Source organism: Sporothrix brasiliensis (assembly GCF_000820605.1).
Source record: "Sporothrix brasiliensis 5110 chromosome Unknown Cont19, whole genome shotgun sequence".
In the NCBI taxonomy this organism is placed as follows: Eukaryota; Fungi; Ascomycota; class Sordariomycetes; order Ophiostomatales; family Ophiostomataceae; genus Sporothrix; species Sporothrix brasiliensis.
This window is the reverse complement of record NW_024467138.1, coordinates 2,551,556-2,566,027: the sequence shown is the minus strand read 5'-3', so window position 1 is coordinate 2,566,027 and position 14,472 is coordinate 2,551,556. Positions and strand designations below refer to the sequence as shown.

Genomic DNA, 14,472 nt, shown 5'->3' with positions numbered 1-14,472 from the left:
TGAAGGGGAAGGGGCAGAAGATAAAGAAAGGGTGTGTCGCTGCTTGTGATACAAGCATAGGATGCAGTTGCCCGTTTCATCGGTGTCCTTCCTATTTTGAGGCGCCTCTCTTCCTCATTTTGAGTATCTGTGGCAGAGTTTGAAGAAGAAGCGATGCGAGGCCAACGAGGCCTCAAAAAAAAAAAGATCAGGAGGTTTAACAGTTCAATAGAAAAGCGATAGGTACGTCGAAGCAGGGGGCACAGTTAGAGAGGGGTACGGAGTGCAGTATGCGCCTATTCCGGCAGTCGCTTTCTTCGTTACCCGCTTACTATGAAATTGCTAATTTTGGTGATATTCTCTCGTGCATGCATTTGTTAGCGTGATGCTACTGTATGGCAGATGTCGTAACGTTCTCGGACTTGTGATCCATCCGTAACATGTACATCACTCTCCGTACACGTCGGGATCGTAGATACCATGTAGGCGAATGAGCCTTGCAGAATGCCTCAATGCGGCGAACCAATGAGGATCTGGCAGGTGCCCAGACAAAGTGGAAGGGAGGCGCACGCCAATGAGAACGCCCCGCTGACAGGGATGGGGCGTCAGGAACGGGTTGCCAACAGCTGGGCTTGCGCCGTTACTGCGGCTGGTTAGGGGATGTCCTCTCCCAACGGGCCATCAGTGAGAAAGAATGTGAGCAGGAACAGCATGTTTTGCACATGTTTGGCGGCTTTTTGACTGGCGGCTTTTCCGCGGGTCTTCCCATGACAGCTGTGGCAGGTGTCTGTGGGCTGTATCTAACGCAGGCTCGACGCACAGCCAGCTGAAAGTTTACTGGACTGAGACGGAACAGCACACGGTCATTCGGTGGGCGACCGGCCGTTCTACAATACCAAGACCGGTAGTAACAGAGACGCCACCGTAGGCCGCCCGCCAGGACTGGGATGTGTTGGGATTCGAAGGGAGCACGAGACGTGAACTTGAACAAAGTCTAGGCATGGCCGGGTCTGAACGATCCCGCGTCCAGCATCTCACCTCATCTCATCCTCCGTATTCCAGGTGAAACGCCACAGTTGTGAGGCTGGGGGCTCAACGGTCTCACGACAATTGCGTCGCCTTGCAGAAGACCACGCGGCGGGCCATCGGGCAACCAAGGCAGCAGGAAAGTGCCAAGGTTGGGATATTAAGTAAGTGTCGATCAAGGAGCAAAAAGAAAAATAGAGGCGACGCCGGCATACACCAGCAGTCTGCCACTGGGAAAGCCTCGCATACTTTTGTAGAAAGAGAATAGAGTCAGAGAGTCAAGGCGCCATACCCGCTTCACCTTTACCATGGCAAGCATTGAGACGAATGTAACAAACGAAATAGAAGGCGGCACCGGGGACGGTGAGGACGGTTTACCTTTTCGGGCTCTTTCAGTGAGTCTTTCTTAGCCTTATTGCAGGCAGATTCTGTGGCTTTTTTTTTGCTGTTGTTTTTGTTTTTCTTTTTTTTCCTTTTTTTTTGCGGACAGAAGATTCTGACAGGGCTTTTGTTCAGTGTGGCGGACCTGGTAAACAGACCTCTGGACAGACCATCTCACTCTGTGGCTAACAATGCGGATTTCTGGTGAGAACAGAGACCGCAGGCAGAGCCTCGTTGCTTCGTTCAGGATATTTCAAAGAGAGGTCAATAGTCATCTATCCAACCCATCCAAAGCATATCGTCACCCGTGCGGCCGGCTATCTCTGGAGGCAAAACCACCTCCTCCGTTGTCGTACTCCGTATTCCATACGTCTGTTACTCGGTATTGTGCCTGCGTGCCTAACTGGCCATTGCCTTGTGCATTGCTGCCGCCACGAAAAGAAGGCTGGGATGTTCTAGGAGTATGTTGGGAGCTAGGGACCAAAAGTAGTGGTCGATCGTTCTCTCATTCTAAACATCTGAACATCACGATACTTGAACCAACCGACAGAGCTAGCCGCATGGACAGACTGCTTATGTAGCGTAGTCAGCAACGGATGTTTGAATGCAAATCCCACGATCCATCTGGGCGCTTTTTCGCTCTCCTCTTTTCTCTCTACCCTCGTTCGCCCTCTCCCTTTCTCACATCATCGTCATTTTCGAGTCCTATTCTGCAATCCAGCCTTCAGACCAAGACTCCAGAGTGCAGCTCCCACCTTATTCGGAACACTCTGCCACAGTAGAGCATCTCAAAGTCACGAGACTTGCCCTGTTGTGAATGTGACATTTGTCTCTGCACAGCCGCACCCAGTCTCTGGGCATCGTCATTTTGCATACGACGTTGTGTGCGCAGTCGCGTACGCAGGACCACTTTCTTGGGAATTTCATGAATTCCATCCGTTGTGACCAGTCAGAGGTCAGCACCCACGAGCCCTTCGTGCCCTCAATGCGTCATAGCTTTGATCGCCACAGGCGATTTATTGCCAGGGTCGATGCGGGGAAGCACAGGGCGCTGTCGTTGCAATGGTGAGGGTGTGTGGTGTCTGACTACGACGCCCAGGGCCCTGTTTGTGTTCTTTTCTGACCATCCTTGCGAGCCTACCTCTTTGTTGCTCTTCTCCGGCCTAGAGTGCTGCTCTCTCGCTTCTGATTGGGACGGCTTTGTGTTTTCTGTTGGCGCTTCTGTCCGGAATGGTCACCTGGCCCTCCACCACGAAATGCTTGGCCTTTGACGTAGTGCAATGCAGGGTAGTTTTCTGGGAACATTGCCCTGCATCTTGATGAGATTCACCGTCTCGACCACTTTCGTCATGTCTTTTTCGTCGTCCCGTATTCACCCGCTGGGTTGGACGTGTTTCACATCGTCACGATGGGTCTTTGTGCCCATTCCATGAGTTTCCTCGCCTCCTTTGTTTGACAATGTCCTTGGTCTTGGTTGCATGGCCTGTCCACCCTCCTTTTCACAAAGTTGCTTCTCAGCGTCTGCATCTCACGATGCATGGTGTCTCATCACCTTTGCGGGCCTCTCGCAGGTTCCGCGGCGCCACCCACTTGTCCTGCATATACCCACGCTCCACGCTCCCCGTGCTAGTGGGGGTCTGTTGGAACTACTGAGACAGAAACCGCTGTTTCGACAACATCTTGCCAAACGAGCCAGTCCAGCTTCACGTTGGCTCACTTAGTTCATCTGGTTCAGGGTCCCCCTCCATTTCATTCGATGTCGGATGGGTGTCGCCTGCAGCCGCTGTGTAAAAGGAGTCAGATATGCATGTCTGTCGCCACCTGGACAGGGCAGCATTTATCGGAGCTCTCTGTTTGGTCTGTTCGCCTCGTTGTCCCATTTCCTGTGCTCATTTCCCTGACTGGCGGTTTTTGGCAATGCTCAAGGAAAACCCTGCTTTTTGTTGCATGCTCTCCAGCGGATCGTCTTACTCACTCGCTTTTCTATTCACCCGGGCAAAACAAGGGTCATTTTGCCTCTCGCAATGAGCACTGCATACCGAGCGTCTCTCCGGCTCCGTCTAGCGCAGCATCTTTGTGTGAGATTGACCCTCCGTTGCTCGTCTCTGATTACCTTGAGCTTGGTATTTGAGTATTGGTGTGCTCCCTGGAGCCTGGCTGCGCTGGCTCCTTCTCCGAAAACTCCAGTGTGTAAAATCCGGGGAAGCATTCGTCACCCCCGCTTTCTAGTGTCTTTTTCCTTTTTTTTTTTTTTTTTTTTTTTTTTTTTTTTTTCAACCCCGACAAGGCTTCCGCTCATGTAAGTGGCCGCCGTCGCGCATTCGCTACGCCATCCGTAATTACATTTTGTAATGTGATTTACCTACTGGTGACAGACCTCTTGTTGGCGCTTGAGAGCGCGTTCCTCGATCGAGCTCTGGGATTTACGAATATGATGTATCCTTGCCGTTTTCGTCCTTTTACTTTTGCTCGACCATGTTCGCCCCATTGTTCCTTCCCTCTTGACATTAAAATTGCTCCTGCCTCAGACGACGCAATAATCGCCACTCCAACCCGATTTGCCCACGTTCTTGAGGCAGGAGCCGTCGGAGTAAAAGAAGTGGGAGCCAAAACTGGCGCTTGTCAAACCTTGGTCAAGGCTATTATTTTACCTTTTGCTTTTTATGTCGGCCTTTATTGGCCTGGCCCTGTTATCCGTCAAGCCCTGTGGTCTTGGCTCACATCTATTCGCCAGTTTGCTGCGTAGCCCATTTCCATTGCCAATTTGATCTTGTCGTCAGTTTGGAAGGCAGTCGTCGCCCGCCCTTTCTGTGCGAGGCAAAGAATCCTGTCCCCCGTTCTTTCCCTTTTTGCTCGTTTCGTCTCTTTCAGTCCCATGCCCCTCAAATTCGCGACTGCCTTGTATTTAACTCTTTGTTCCCCCGTCTCGATGTTTTTCTTTTCGTCTCTCTCTTCTTTCTTCCTCCTTTCGTCCTCTCTTCATCACATAACATATTCGTCCAAGCTTTGTCACCAGCAACCACAACGAGAACGTCTCACACACAAGCAAAAAAGCTCACTCTCGGCGCATACGCTGTACATCACCTAAGAACCACCTACATCTCAACAAGTCACATAATATCTTTCTCTTGCTAAGCCCATTCGACTATCACAATGGGCGACTCCTACACCCCGACCACCACGAAGCCCGCTCCCAACATGAGCGCCTACGCTGTCCACTGCCACCTGTGCGGTGGTGTGTTTGTCATCAGCAACACCTGCACCAGCTGCGCCCATGTTCAGTGCCAAAAGTGCCTGTAATTGCACTTACACGCGCCGCCTGTAGGGGGAGCCTATGGTCTTCCGGAACCGCCCGGAAGTGGAATGCGCCGTGCCTGCACGCTCGCGTCCTTACCCACGCCCCCCACGTGCACAAAACACACCAAGACGGGCGTTCCATTTTTTCTGTCATCTGCTTTTGTCAACATTTTACGCCCTGCTTTTCGCGTGTCGTTTTCGTTTTATTCGCCTGCCGTCTGACTCTGACGTCCGGGCGAATCGCATGATTTGCTACGGAATTCGTTATTACGGCGGCTTTACGGATTTTGTCTTCGGATTATTCGCGCTCATTTCTATCCTTGTAAGGCGTTGGACGACAAGACAACGGCGGCGATCTGAACGGACACTGCTTCTTTCAGCAGCTGGACAAAAATTACGGCAGCAAAAACAGGTGCTGGACAACGGCAAACAACAACAGAACGATATACGACAACAAGAACGTGACGGCAACGTCTCTTTCGGTTTCTTTTTCTTTTCTTTCCCATTGGGTGTTCATCACAATCGGAACGGTCGGCGAAATTGTTGCTTTGGCTGCCCTGCTTCTCCGTGGGAAAATAAGACTGGCTCAACAACAGGTCGGCGGTGATATCGGATTGTGTTTTCTCGTCTCTTTTTTCTTGTTCTCTTTCTTTCTGTGTTTTCTTTTCGTTGCCTATTCCCATATCAGCGCAGTCTCTTTTCGTATACCCCATTCCCTCTTTCGTCTCCCACGATTGTTTGTTCTTGTATCACGCAGCGAAGCAGTCTGTACGGCTATTTCTGTATATCTCCACTCGGATCTTTTTTTCATCACCAGACAGAAAATTGATCAAATTCCGTTATAATTTTACCCATCGCGCTCTCCGTGACACCGTACGTATCCAGTTTGACTCCGTTTCTCGTGGGAAAACAGACTCAACAGGCGCGCTACCAGTCTCCTGATGCCTGGTCATGCCACCTCCAGAATTTAATAGTACGAGCCTCCCTGAGATATCCTGCTCGTCTTGCCGTATGTTTCTGGAAAATGGCCAGTTGCCCACGCCGTCTCATTTTTTTTTTAAAAAAAAAAATCGGTCTCACAGCCCAATGTACGCCAGCTGTTAGGACATGAAGATGATCTTCTTAAGTCAGTAGGGATTTGTAGCTTGAATTTTTGGTTGAAGTAAATTTACTTTTTGGTTCCTTAAATAAAACCTCTTTATATATATATAAATATAATATTAATAAAATTGATCAGTACAATAAATGCAAACGATATGCGTACACACATATATACATAGAAAAGGAAAACAGGAAAACAGGACAACAGAAAACCTGGTGATCTTAGAACGAAAGTGAAAGGAACAAACAGCTGCTGCGACATTAAGCTGGCAAGCATAGACTAGAGCCATTTTCTGTTTCATTTGCGAACATGTTTTGTGATACGCTGTCGAGCCTCATAACCCGAGACTCCTTAAAGAACAAGAATAACAGTAGATGTTCACAATGTAGCTCCTAGACATTAAACAGATGAAATTGGACAATAGTCAAACAGTCGTGCGGTTTGTTAAATTGCGTTGGTGTTTCGTCGTTCTAGTCGTTGCGACGTGACGCACGTGACTTTACGCGAAGACTGGGCTCTTTTTCAAAACAGGCTAGCGCATTTCTGCCCGTACAGCCAAAAAATTGTCACGGCTCCAAAAGCTTCAATTCTAGGTCGACCGACGTCAAGCTGGATGTGACATCCATTGCCGCATCACGACCACACACCATGCCTCCGAGATTACCAACATCCCTTGCAGCGGCATTGAGCCGTTGCAGTAACCTCTTTGTGGCACCGATCACGCAGCGATTTGCCGTCGCGTCGCTCCACAGCAGTGCCCGTTTGGATGCTCGTATGTTGTCTCCTGGCGACTGTTCCCTTGCGACAGGTGTCATGCTAACCTGTGACTTTCCTCTAGCCCGGACGCCGCCATCGAGCGGTGCTTCCTTCCTGGACCTCGACAACAACGACGAGTACGGCCGCCCCCGCCCGACCGCCGACGGCGAACAGGGCCCCGGCCGAGGACCGGCCACATTTGCGCCCCGCTACGGCCCCAGGAGCGACGCCAACGCGGCCCTGAGCCGCGTGCTTTTCGACAGCGAGACCCGCCGCCGCATGCACGAGCGCCGCGAGGAGCAGAAGCGCACGGCGCTAGAGAAGATGGCCGAGCGCAAGACCACAGAAGACTACGCGCGCCACTTGACGCGGCGCTGGCGTGTGGGCGACCTGTATACGGCGCACGACCTCGGCGTCGAAGAGATGCACCAGTGGGGCGAGTCGTACCTGAGCCAGCGCGACGTGATTGAGATCCTGGGCATCAACCCGATCGACGAGTACCGCAACTTTAGCATGATTTCCGACTTCGTGACGTCCACGGGCCGCATTCGCGGCAGCAGGGAAACGGCGCTGCGGCCGGTGAACCAGCGGCGCATGGCCAAGGCGGTGCGGCGGGCGATTGGCATGGGCATCCACCCGAGTGTGCACAAGCACCCGGAGATCCTGGCGCCGGCCATTGCAGCAATGCCGAGGCCGACGTACGTGCAGGTCACCGGCAGCAATCGGAAGCGGTAGGGTGGGGCTGGGTGGGTGGGGGGTCGTTTTTGTTGGTAGCAGGAACGTGAGCGCCCTGGTGTATATTGTATAGATAGGTATAAGAGATTCAAAAAATAAATAAAAGAAGAACCAAAAAACCAAGATATATGACTTTACATTTTGTAATTATTCTTAGCATGTTCCCCGGTTTTATTTTTGTTCTATGTACAGTTGTCTCTCTCCCTATAGTTTCGGTTCATGCCTTCAACTCTCGCGTAATTTTGTACCGACGCAGGCCATCGATGTTCGCCGTACAGCCGCGCTTCTTCACCTGCTCCCAGATGTCCGGGTATTCGGCTGCCGCCCAGTCGGCGAACGACGCCTGCAGATCCTGGCCAGGGAGAGCGTTGCAAGCAAGGCCGAGTCTGTGGCTGTTAGACGACGTTCATACAATGTACACGTAGCATCGCAATAGGGAGGGTTGGTAACTCACGTCGTTAGTGTCGGCCCGTATCCGACGCTCTTCTCCATGTTTGAAATCAGCTTTTGGACTTCGTCAATGTGGCCTTGGCCAGCAATGGAGCTGCTGTACGCATCAAAAACATCTGGTGGCACGTCCACCTCCATGCGCTGCATCTTGGCCCACACGGACCGTGCAGTCGCGTCGCCAAACGGGAGGCCCTCACAGACATAAAATAGAATCGCCAGCGTGGCATACGAGGGGCCTTCCACGGAGCCGTCAATCTCGTGCCAGAAGTCCAGCGCCCGCGACCGGTCACCGCTGGCTGCGTACGCCAGCATCAGAGCATTGTACAGTCGCGTGTCCATTTGCACGCGCGTGTCTATTTTGAGCATGTTGTGCACCATCTTCAGGCCCGTTTCGTCGGGCCAGCGGCCCAGACCCTCGAGACAACGCACGTACAGGTCGGCCGTGGGCCGCACTGCCGGGTCGTTGGCACCGCGCATGTGGCCAAACACGTAGCAGGCCATGTCTGGGCGGTGGCGGCGGAAGAAGCCGTCCATGACGCGCACACGGCTGGCCGGCGGCGTCTCGGCAAAGTATTGCCGCAGCAGTGAGTAGGCGTCCCAGGCACGGGCGGTGCTGCTCCGATTGCGGTCGACAATGTACTCCACAAAGGCATCGCGCACAATGGCGCGCTCCTCCACCGAGTACTGCATGGCGTGCATGGAGAGAACGTCAATGACCTCGAACTGCTGGTCGCAGCCAAAGAATGTCATGCACAGAGACACCACGGTGGCGGGCTCGAGTGCGACTTGGCGGTGCTCGGCAATGTCCAAAACGTCACGGATGCGCTGCGTGATCTTGACGTTCTTGATGTTGCCGGTGGTGGCTGCAGACGCGGATGCCGAGGAGCACAGTGCGCGAATGTACTTGTTGATGACGGGCGCGTCCTCCTCGTCGGGGCAATCAATGCTCTGGAGATGCATAAACGATGCATAGGCGCCGCTGAGGTCGTTGGCGTTGACGCGATAGTCGAGCTGCAGGATGAATGTCTGCGCGTCGGGTGCAATGTCGAGGCCGTTGGCACTCTCGGGTGCCGCGCCGAGCTGCACAAACCGTTCGGCCAGCAGCACATCCCCCTTGGCTGCGGCCACCCGAATCAGACCGTTGACTGTGGCCGCGTCGGGCGACATGTTGGGCCGGTTGGCGTTGTGCTTCACCATGGTGGAAATCATGTGGCGGATCTCGTCTACGCCCTTGTCGAGCGAGACCACGGCCCACTGAAAGATGACGTCCCAGACGTCCTTGGCCGGATTGGCGTCACACAGGTCTTGGAATGTTGCCTGGATCCACATCTGCTTCTCGGCGAGGTTGTTGCCGTCGCTGCGCTGCGAAAAGGCAAGCAGTTCGGCGTATGTCTGTGCCGTCGCGTGTCGCCGGGCAGCAATGGGCTTCTCAAACCACTCCCGTGTCTTGGCGTAGTTATTTTGCCGTGCGTAAAAGGTAGTCATGATCTCGTGGAAGAGGGGCATATACTCGAGGCCGGCCTCCTCGGCGGCCTTGGCCTCGGCCAGCAGCGCATCTTCGCGACCTTCTTTTGCCAGGCCTTGCAGCACCAGCACCCACAGCTCCTTGTCTCGCCGTGAGCGCTTGCCATTCTCGGCTTGACGTGATTGCTCAGCCGCCGGTTTATCGACGGTCCTTGCTGTGAGAGGGGACAATGGCTGTGGCGATAACCAGTACTTGGTCAGGAGCTCTGCTGCCTCCACAGAGGCACCGTACTGGCACAAAATAAATATGTGGCGCTTGAAGTCGAGCGGCGTGTAGGCACCACGTCTCCGCAGTTCCGCGTATATCTCGCGGCACATCTCAAGGTGGTCGTGCGCTGCGGCGGTGTTTGCGGCACTGCTCGGCGGTTTGGCGAGAGCTTCGCGGGCGTTCCGCAGATCTTGGAGATCGAGGTCGTGTGCGCAGCCATCTCTTTCGTAGAGCTGCTCCTGTTGCTGTTCAAGGTCCTGACCCTCGTGTCGCAGGTATTGGTAGAGCCGCCGGAACCACTGTGCTTGGGTGGCATTCACCCGCTTGCCATACTGATACTTGTAGGCGAAAAAGTCGCGGAAGGCCTGGACCAGGTCGTCGTGCGGCGGCCGGCGGGTGTCTTCAGCAACACTCGCGCGGAATTGCAGGAGCACATCGTAGCCTGGCTCAACATACTGCTCTTTGAGCTCGCGAGGGGCTTGCGAGCGGAGAACGCCTAGGAAGCTTCGCCGAGAGGTTGTTGAGAAGGATCTTGCTGCAGCTTTGGATCCCGCTTCTACCGTTGTGAAGCGTCTCGTATATCGTTGTGGACGGGGAGCAGGCCGTGCGCAGCTGGGGGACGCAACAGGATTCGTGGTAGGGGGTGTGCTTCGTGAGGTCGAGAGGGAGCACGTCGAGGTTGACGTCACAGAGGGGACGGCAGGGCGGGCATCGGCGCGGCCATGCACGAGGCAGCGCCTGTACGCATTGCGTGCCGCCAAATGCGACCGCATGGCTGCTACCGCGAGGCTATATGGGACACCGACACAAGCTGCGTTGCGGGAGTACAAAAGAAAGAAAGCTATGAGGGCGGACTGCGGGGGAGGAAGAGTTAACTACAGCGCACGGGTGCGGTGGGAGGTGGACAGGGCACCGTTCTGGAGCAGAAACTTACCTCTGCATGACTGCTGGCATCAATTGGCCGTGGTGGTCGTGGACAGAGCCGTCAAGAAGGGGTGAGAGTGCGCCGGGTCGTTGGTCGTTGGTGGTGGATCTACGAGATGTCGTTCCAAAATGGGGACTTCTTTTTTGGCCGGATTTTTCTGGCGCGCCAAACTCCGCCGGCCAGTTGCACCTGCCCTGGCGCCCAGCCAGTTACAATGGCCCCAATTGCCCATTTTTGTGCAACACTCTAAAATGGGCCCCAGTATCTACACTGTAAAATCCACTGGCAGCTTACTTACTTGCAATCAAAACACAGCAAATGTATCATACATATAGTATTTTGGCACTAAAGACACTGCTTTTCTAACGTCGCCGTTTTGTTTTCTGCGCATCCCAACGCGATGCAGCGCCTTGACAGAACCGTTTTCAAACCACAAGAGCACGTGATAGCATCTGCTAGGGACAGACAACCACGGCAAGAACCTACCCAAGTCGCCGCTTCCTTGCTTAGATACCACCGGCGCTGTGTCTACACGGAAACGTGAAAAAGCAAATACCGGAGCAGGTGACCACGTCGTCTCAATGCAACCTTTTTGATGACCTGGATCCCCAAACATGAATGAGGCAGAACGACACGGAGGAGAAAAACTAAACTATTGAAAAAGCATCCTAACGAAATCAAGCCCGGACGGCAGCACCCAGTGCGCCGCCTGTGAACTGCGTGCCGCCCGCCTGCCGTTGCGTGTTGCCGCCGGCACGAGCGCCTCCGCGGCCGCCCCGTGCGCCGCCGCCACCACGGCCACCGCCCCGGCCGCGGCCGCCTTGTCTGTCGAAGGCGTTGGCCGAGCCCTGTGTCCGCTGCTCCAGTGTCCGCTCGTTTGACTCCGTCAGCGCGCTGGCCTTGTCGGACAGCGTCAGGGCCAGGCTCTGCAGACGCGACAGCTCGACGCCCTTGCGGAAGATGACCGTCTGGTTGACCTGGTCCAAGGCGGCCGCCAGCTCCTCGTGGCTGATCATCTTGCTGATGATGGCCGAGATCTTGTGCGTCTCCAGCTCAAACATGTTGCTGAGCGTCTCCAGGGCCAGCGTGTCGTAGAAGGGCGCGTACGTGAACAGGAACGTGCGCACGCCCTCCTCCTGGATCTGCTTGGCCAGCATGGCCTTGATGCTGTCGGCCTGCGGCATCAGCTCCCAGATCTTGATGCTGTGGATGAACTCAATCGCCTTCTTCCACTCTCCCGCCGCCAGCGTCTTCGAGGCCTGCATCACGTGGTCGCGTGTGTTCTCCGGCGGGCCCGTGAAGATCTGGCGCTCGTGGTACTCGAGCATGCGGCGGTACGTCTTGCTGATCACCCGCTTCTTGATGTCCGGCGACGAGCCGGTCTGCGCCAGCAGCGGGATCTCCAGCAGCATGCTGCACGTCAGGTACACGCACTCGAGCAGCTCGAGGTTGATGTGCATGTGGAACGGCAGCTGGCGCTGCTTCTCAATGCGCTCCTGCTCGGGCGAGACCTGGCTGTAGCGCTGGATCATGACGCCCTGCGCCAGGAGCTCCTTCTGCCGGCCACTGCCGCAGATCTCCTGCAGCGTGTTCTGCGCATCGTACACAAGACCCTTGCGGAATGCGCAGAGGCCCACCTGCACCAGCGTCCGGTTGTACAGGATCTGCGACTGCACATCGAAGCTGTTGATCGTCTCCTGCAGATGCGACATGAGCATCATGTCACGCGCGCGGTAGTAGTCGTCGTGCAGCGCCAGGAAGTAGATTTGGCACAGCATGGCACGGGCGCGGATGATCCCCTCGCTGTTGGCAAACAGGTAGCCGCACAGCAGGTTCAGCAGACCGGAAGGCTCACTCGACTCGGCGCGCGGCGTAATCGTCGAGTCGATGCCGCTGGTGGCCTCCTTCCAGCTGTTCTCATCCAGGATCTTGACCACCTGCGCCGGCTTGAAGTAGATGTGCTCGAGTCTCCGCATGACAATGCGGTTCAGGCTCTCTTGGGGGATCTCCAGGGACGAGTCCTTGCGGAGCGTCTCGTAGTAAAGTTGGCCCAGGACAATGGTGTTGTACAGGGCACCCTCGTCCTGGAGGCGGTCGATGTACTCGGACGTGTGGGGGTCAATGTTCTGGAGAGAGCGAACCAACTCGTCGTCCAGACGCTCAACGTACGAGACGATGCTGCCTGGGATCTTGACGTACTTCTGGCCGGCCTCCAGGGTGGGCGGCTTGTCGTCGTCGTCCCACTCCTCGGCGTTCTCGATGACAATGTACTCCTTGTTCTTCTCGAGGATCTTGAAGAGCTGGCCCAGCTCCTTCTCGGCGGCCTTCCAGTGTTCGAGCGGCATGAAGGTGGCAGCGCCCGAGCCCAGGTCGAAGCGTGCCGAGACGAGCGTCAGCAGGACACGGATCTGCTGGTACGGCGTCACGGCAATCTCGTTGAGCTTCTCCATAATCTTGATCTGCTCTGGTCGGTCGGTGTTCTTCTTACCACGGGACTCCATGATCGTCCGCAGCTGCTTGAAGATGCCATCGGGCGTGAACTGAACAACACGGCCACCCTTGCCAACAACCGTCGAGAAGCCCTGGTCGTCACCCTCCTCAACGGTGGTGTCAAACGTAACGGCAGCGGGCGCCCTTCTTGGTGCCGGGGCCTCCTCCTCGTCAGACTCCATGAACTCATCCTTGTCGGCACGGTACTCGTCGATCTGGCTCTGGTACTCCTTGACGACCTTGCGTATGCGCTGCTTGACGGCGTTCAGGCCACGTGCGCTGGTCGCGTTCATCTTCTTCAGGGAGACCTTCTGCATGGAGATCGACTCGTTCAAAAAGTCCTCGAGGTCGGCAACGGCCTTGATGTAGAGCTTGGGGGCCTTGGAACCCTGGCGCAGCTTCTCGGCCTGGCGGTTCAGCTTATCGAACTCTGCGAAGTGCACACGCGTTAGTGATGAGTCAAACCGCGTCAAGGCGGTCGGTCTATGGCCAAAACGGCGGGGGACAAGACGAACCAGTCGAGATCGAGCCCCAGTCGTTGATCTTCTCGCCGTTTTCAATCGCCGTGATTGTGGCATCGAGCTCGTCGAACCGCTTGTCTTTCGCGCTCTTCACCTTGGCAGAGGGCTCCTCCTCGTCGGAGCTGGCACCTGAATCTGCGTCGAGCAAGAACGCGTTCGCTCCCCGCGGCCTGTCGCCGTCCGAGTCGGTATCCGAGTCATCATCGTCATCGTCGTCGTCGTCGTCATCATCGTCGTCCTCGTCGTCGTCATCATCGTCGAGGTCGTCGAGCTCCTCCTCCTCATCGGAGTAGAGTTCCTCCTCGTCGGAGCTGCTCTCACTGGAGCTGTCGTTTCCGGAGCGGAAAAAGCGCGTGGCAGACATATTGATGGTCGTATGTCGCTTATGATGCCGTGGGTGGGCTGATGGTTGCAGAGTCCCAGGGTCTGTCTGCCAGAGGTGTGAAAAAGGGCTCCTGGCGAGGATTGTTTTGCTGGCTAGCCGCACAATGTGGGCAATGGCAAATGGAGGGGAAACGAACACGGAAAAAAATACTTGACCAGACAGAAAAATTTACTGAATTTAGTGGGGTTTGCTGGGGCTAGAGGAGGACGGACCGGCATAGCACGTGCCAGCTGGCAGAATCTAGGAAGTTTGCGCGTATCCAGTATGAACGTAACCAGACGACGAACCATGGCACGTGAAATTACCTAATATCAATGCCTCCCCCAATCAGGCAACTTACCAGGCAAAAAAATCTTGCCGCTCGGAGGAGGCCCTGCATCATACCGTGTCGCGACTTTCTCAGTGTTTGCAAGGGCAAACAGTGCCTCAATACATCACCGCCGAGCTCTCAACGACCTCGCACCAAACGCATAAGCATCCTGCATCATCCAGGGTGATCAGACATTTCTATAGGCATTCTTCCGAAGAATAGTCCGGACTGCACCGCCAAACAGAAGCTCGACACGGCGGACGCGAGGCGCAACGCTCGCTAGCCATTGCAGCTCAGGTGCTGCCTACAGCATTTCCGTTTCTATTCTCATGATTCATATCACATCGCCACCCGACATCGATCACCTGTGCTGCATCGCATAA

At 55.0% G+C, this 14,472-nt stretch overlaps 3 protein-coding genes across 3 annotated transcripts; 1 reads left to right on the top strand and 2 right to left on the bottom strand.

Moving 5' to 3' along the window:
- Positions 1 to 6,433: 6,433 nt before the first annotated feature.
- Positions 6,434 to 7,276, top strand: SPBR_00932 (37S ribosomal protein; the record flags this gene model as incomplete). Its single annotated transcript, XM_040759251.1, has 2 exons — positions 6,434 to 6,557; positions 6,624 to 7,276. The coding sequence occupies 2 exons, from the start codon at positions 6,434 to 6,436 to the stop codon at positions 7,274 to 7,276; spliced, it is 777 nt and encodes a 258-aa protein (XP_040618512.1).
- A 217-nt stretch (positions 7,277 to 7,493) lies between these two features.
- SPBR_00185 (complex I intermediate-associated protein) lies at positions 7,494 to 10,231 on the bottom strand (the record flags this gene model as incomplete). Its single annotated transcript, XM_040758505.1, has 2 exons — positions 7,494 to 7,662; positions 7,731 to 10,231. The coding sequence occupies 2 exons, from the start codon at positions 10,229 to 10,231 to the stop codon at positions 7,494 to 7,496; spliced, it is 2,670 nt and encodes an 889-aa protein (XP_040618511.1).
- Positions 10,232 to 11,060: 829 nt separating this feature from the next.
- SPBR_00192 (translation initiation factor 3 subunit C) lies at positions 11,061 to 13,758 on the bottom strand (the record flags this gene model as incomplete). Its single annotated transcript, XM_040758512.1, has 2 exons — positions 11,061 to 13,303; positions 13,389 to 13,758. 2 exons carry the CDS (start codon positions 13,756 to 13,758, stop codon positions 11,061 to 11,063), a joined length of 2,613 nt encoding a protein of 870 aa, XP_040618510.1.
- Positions 13,759 to 14,472: the final 714 nt, after the last annotated feature.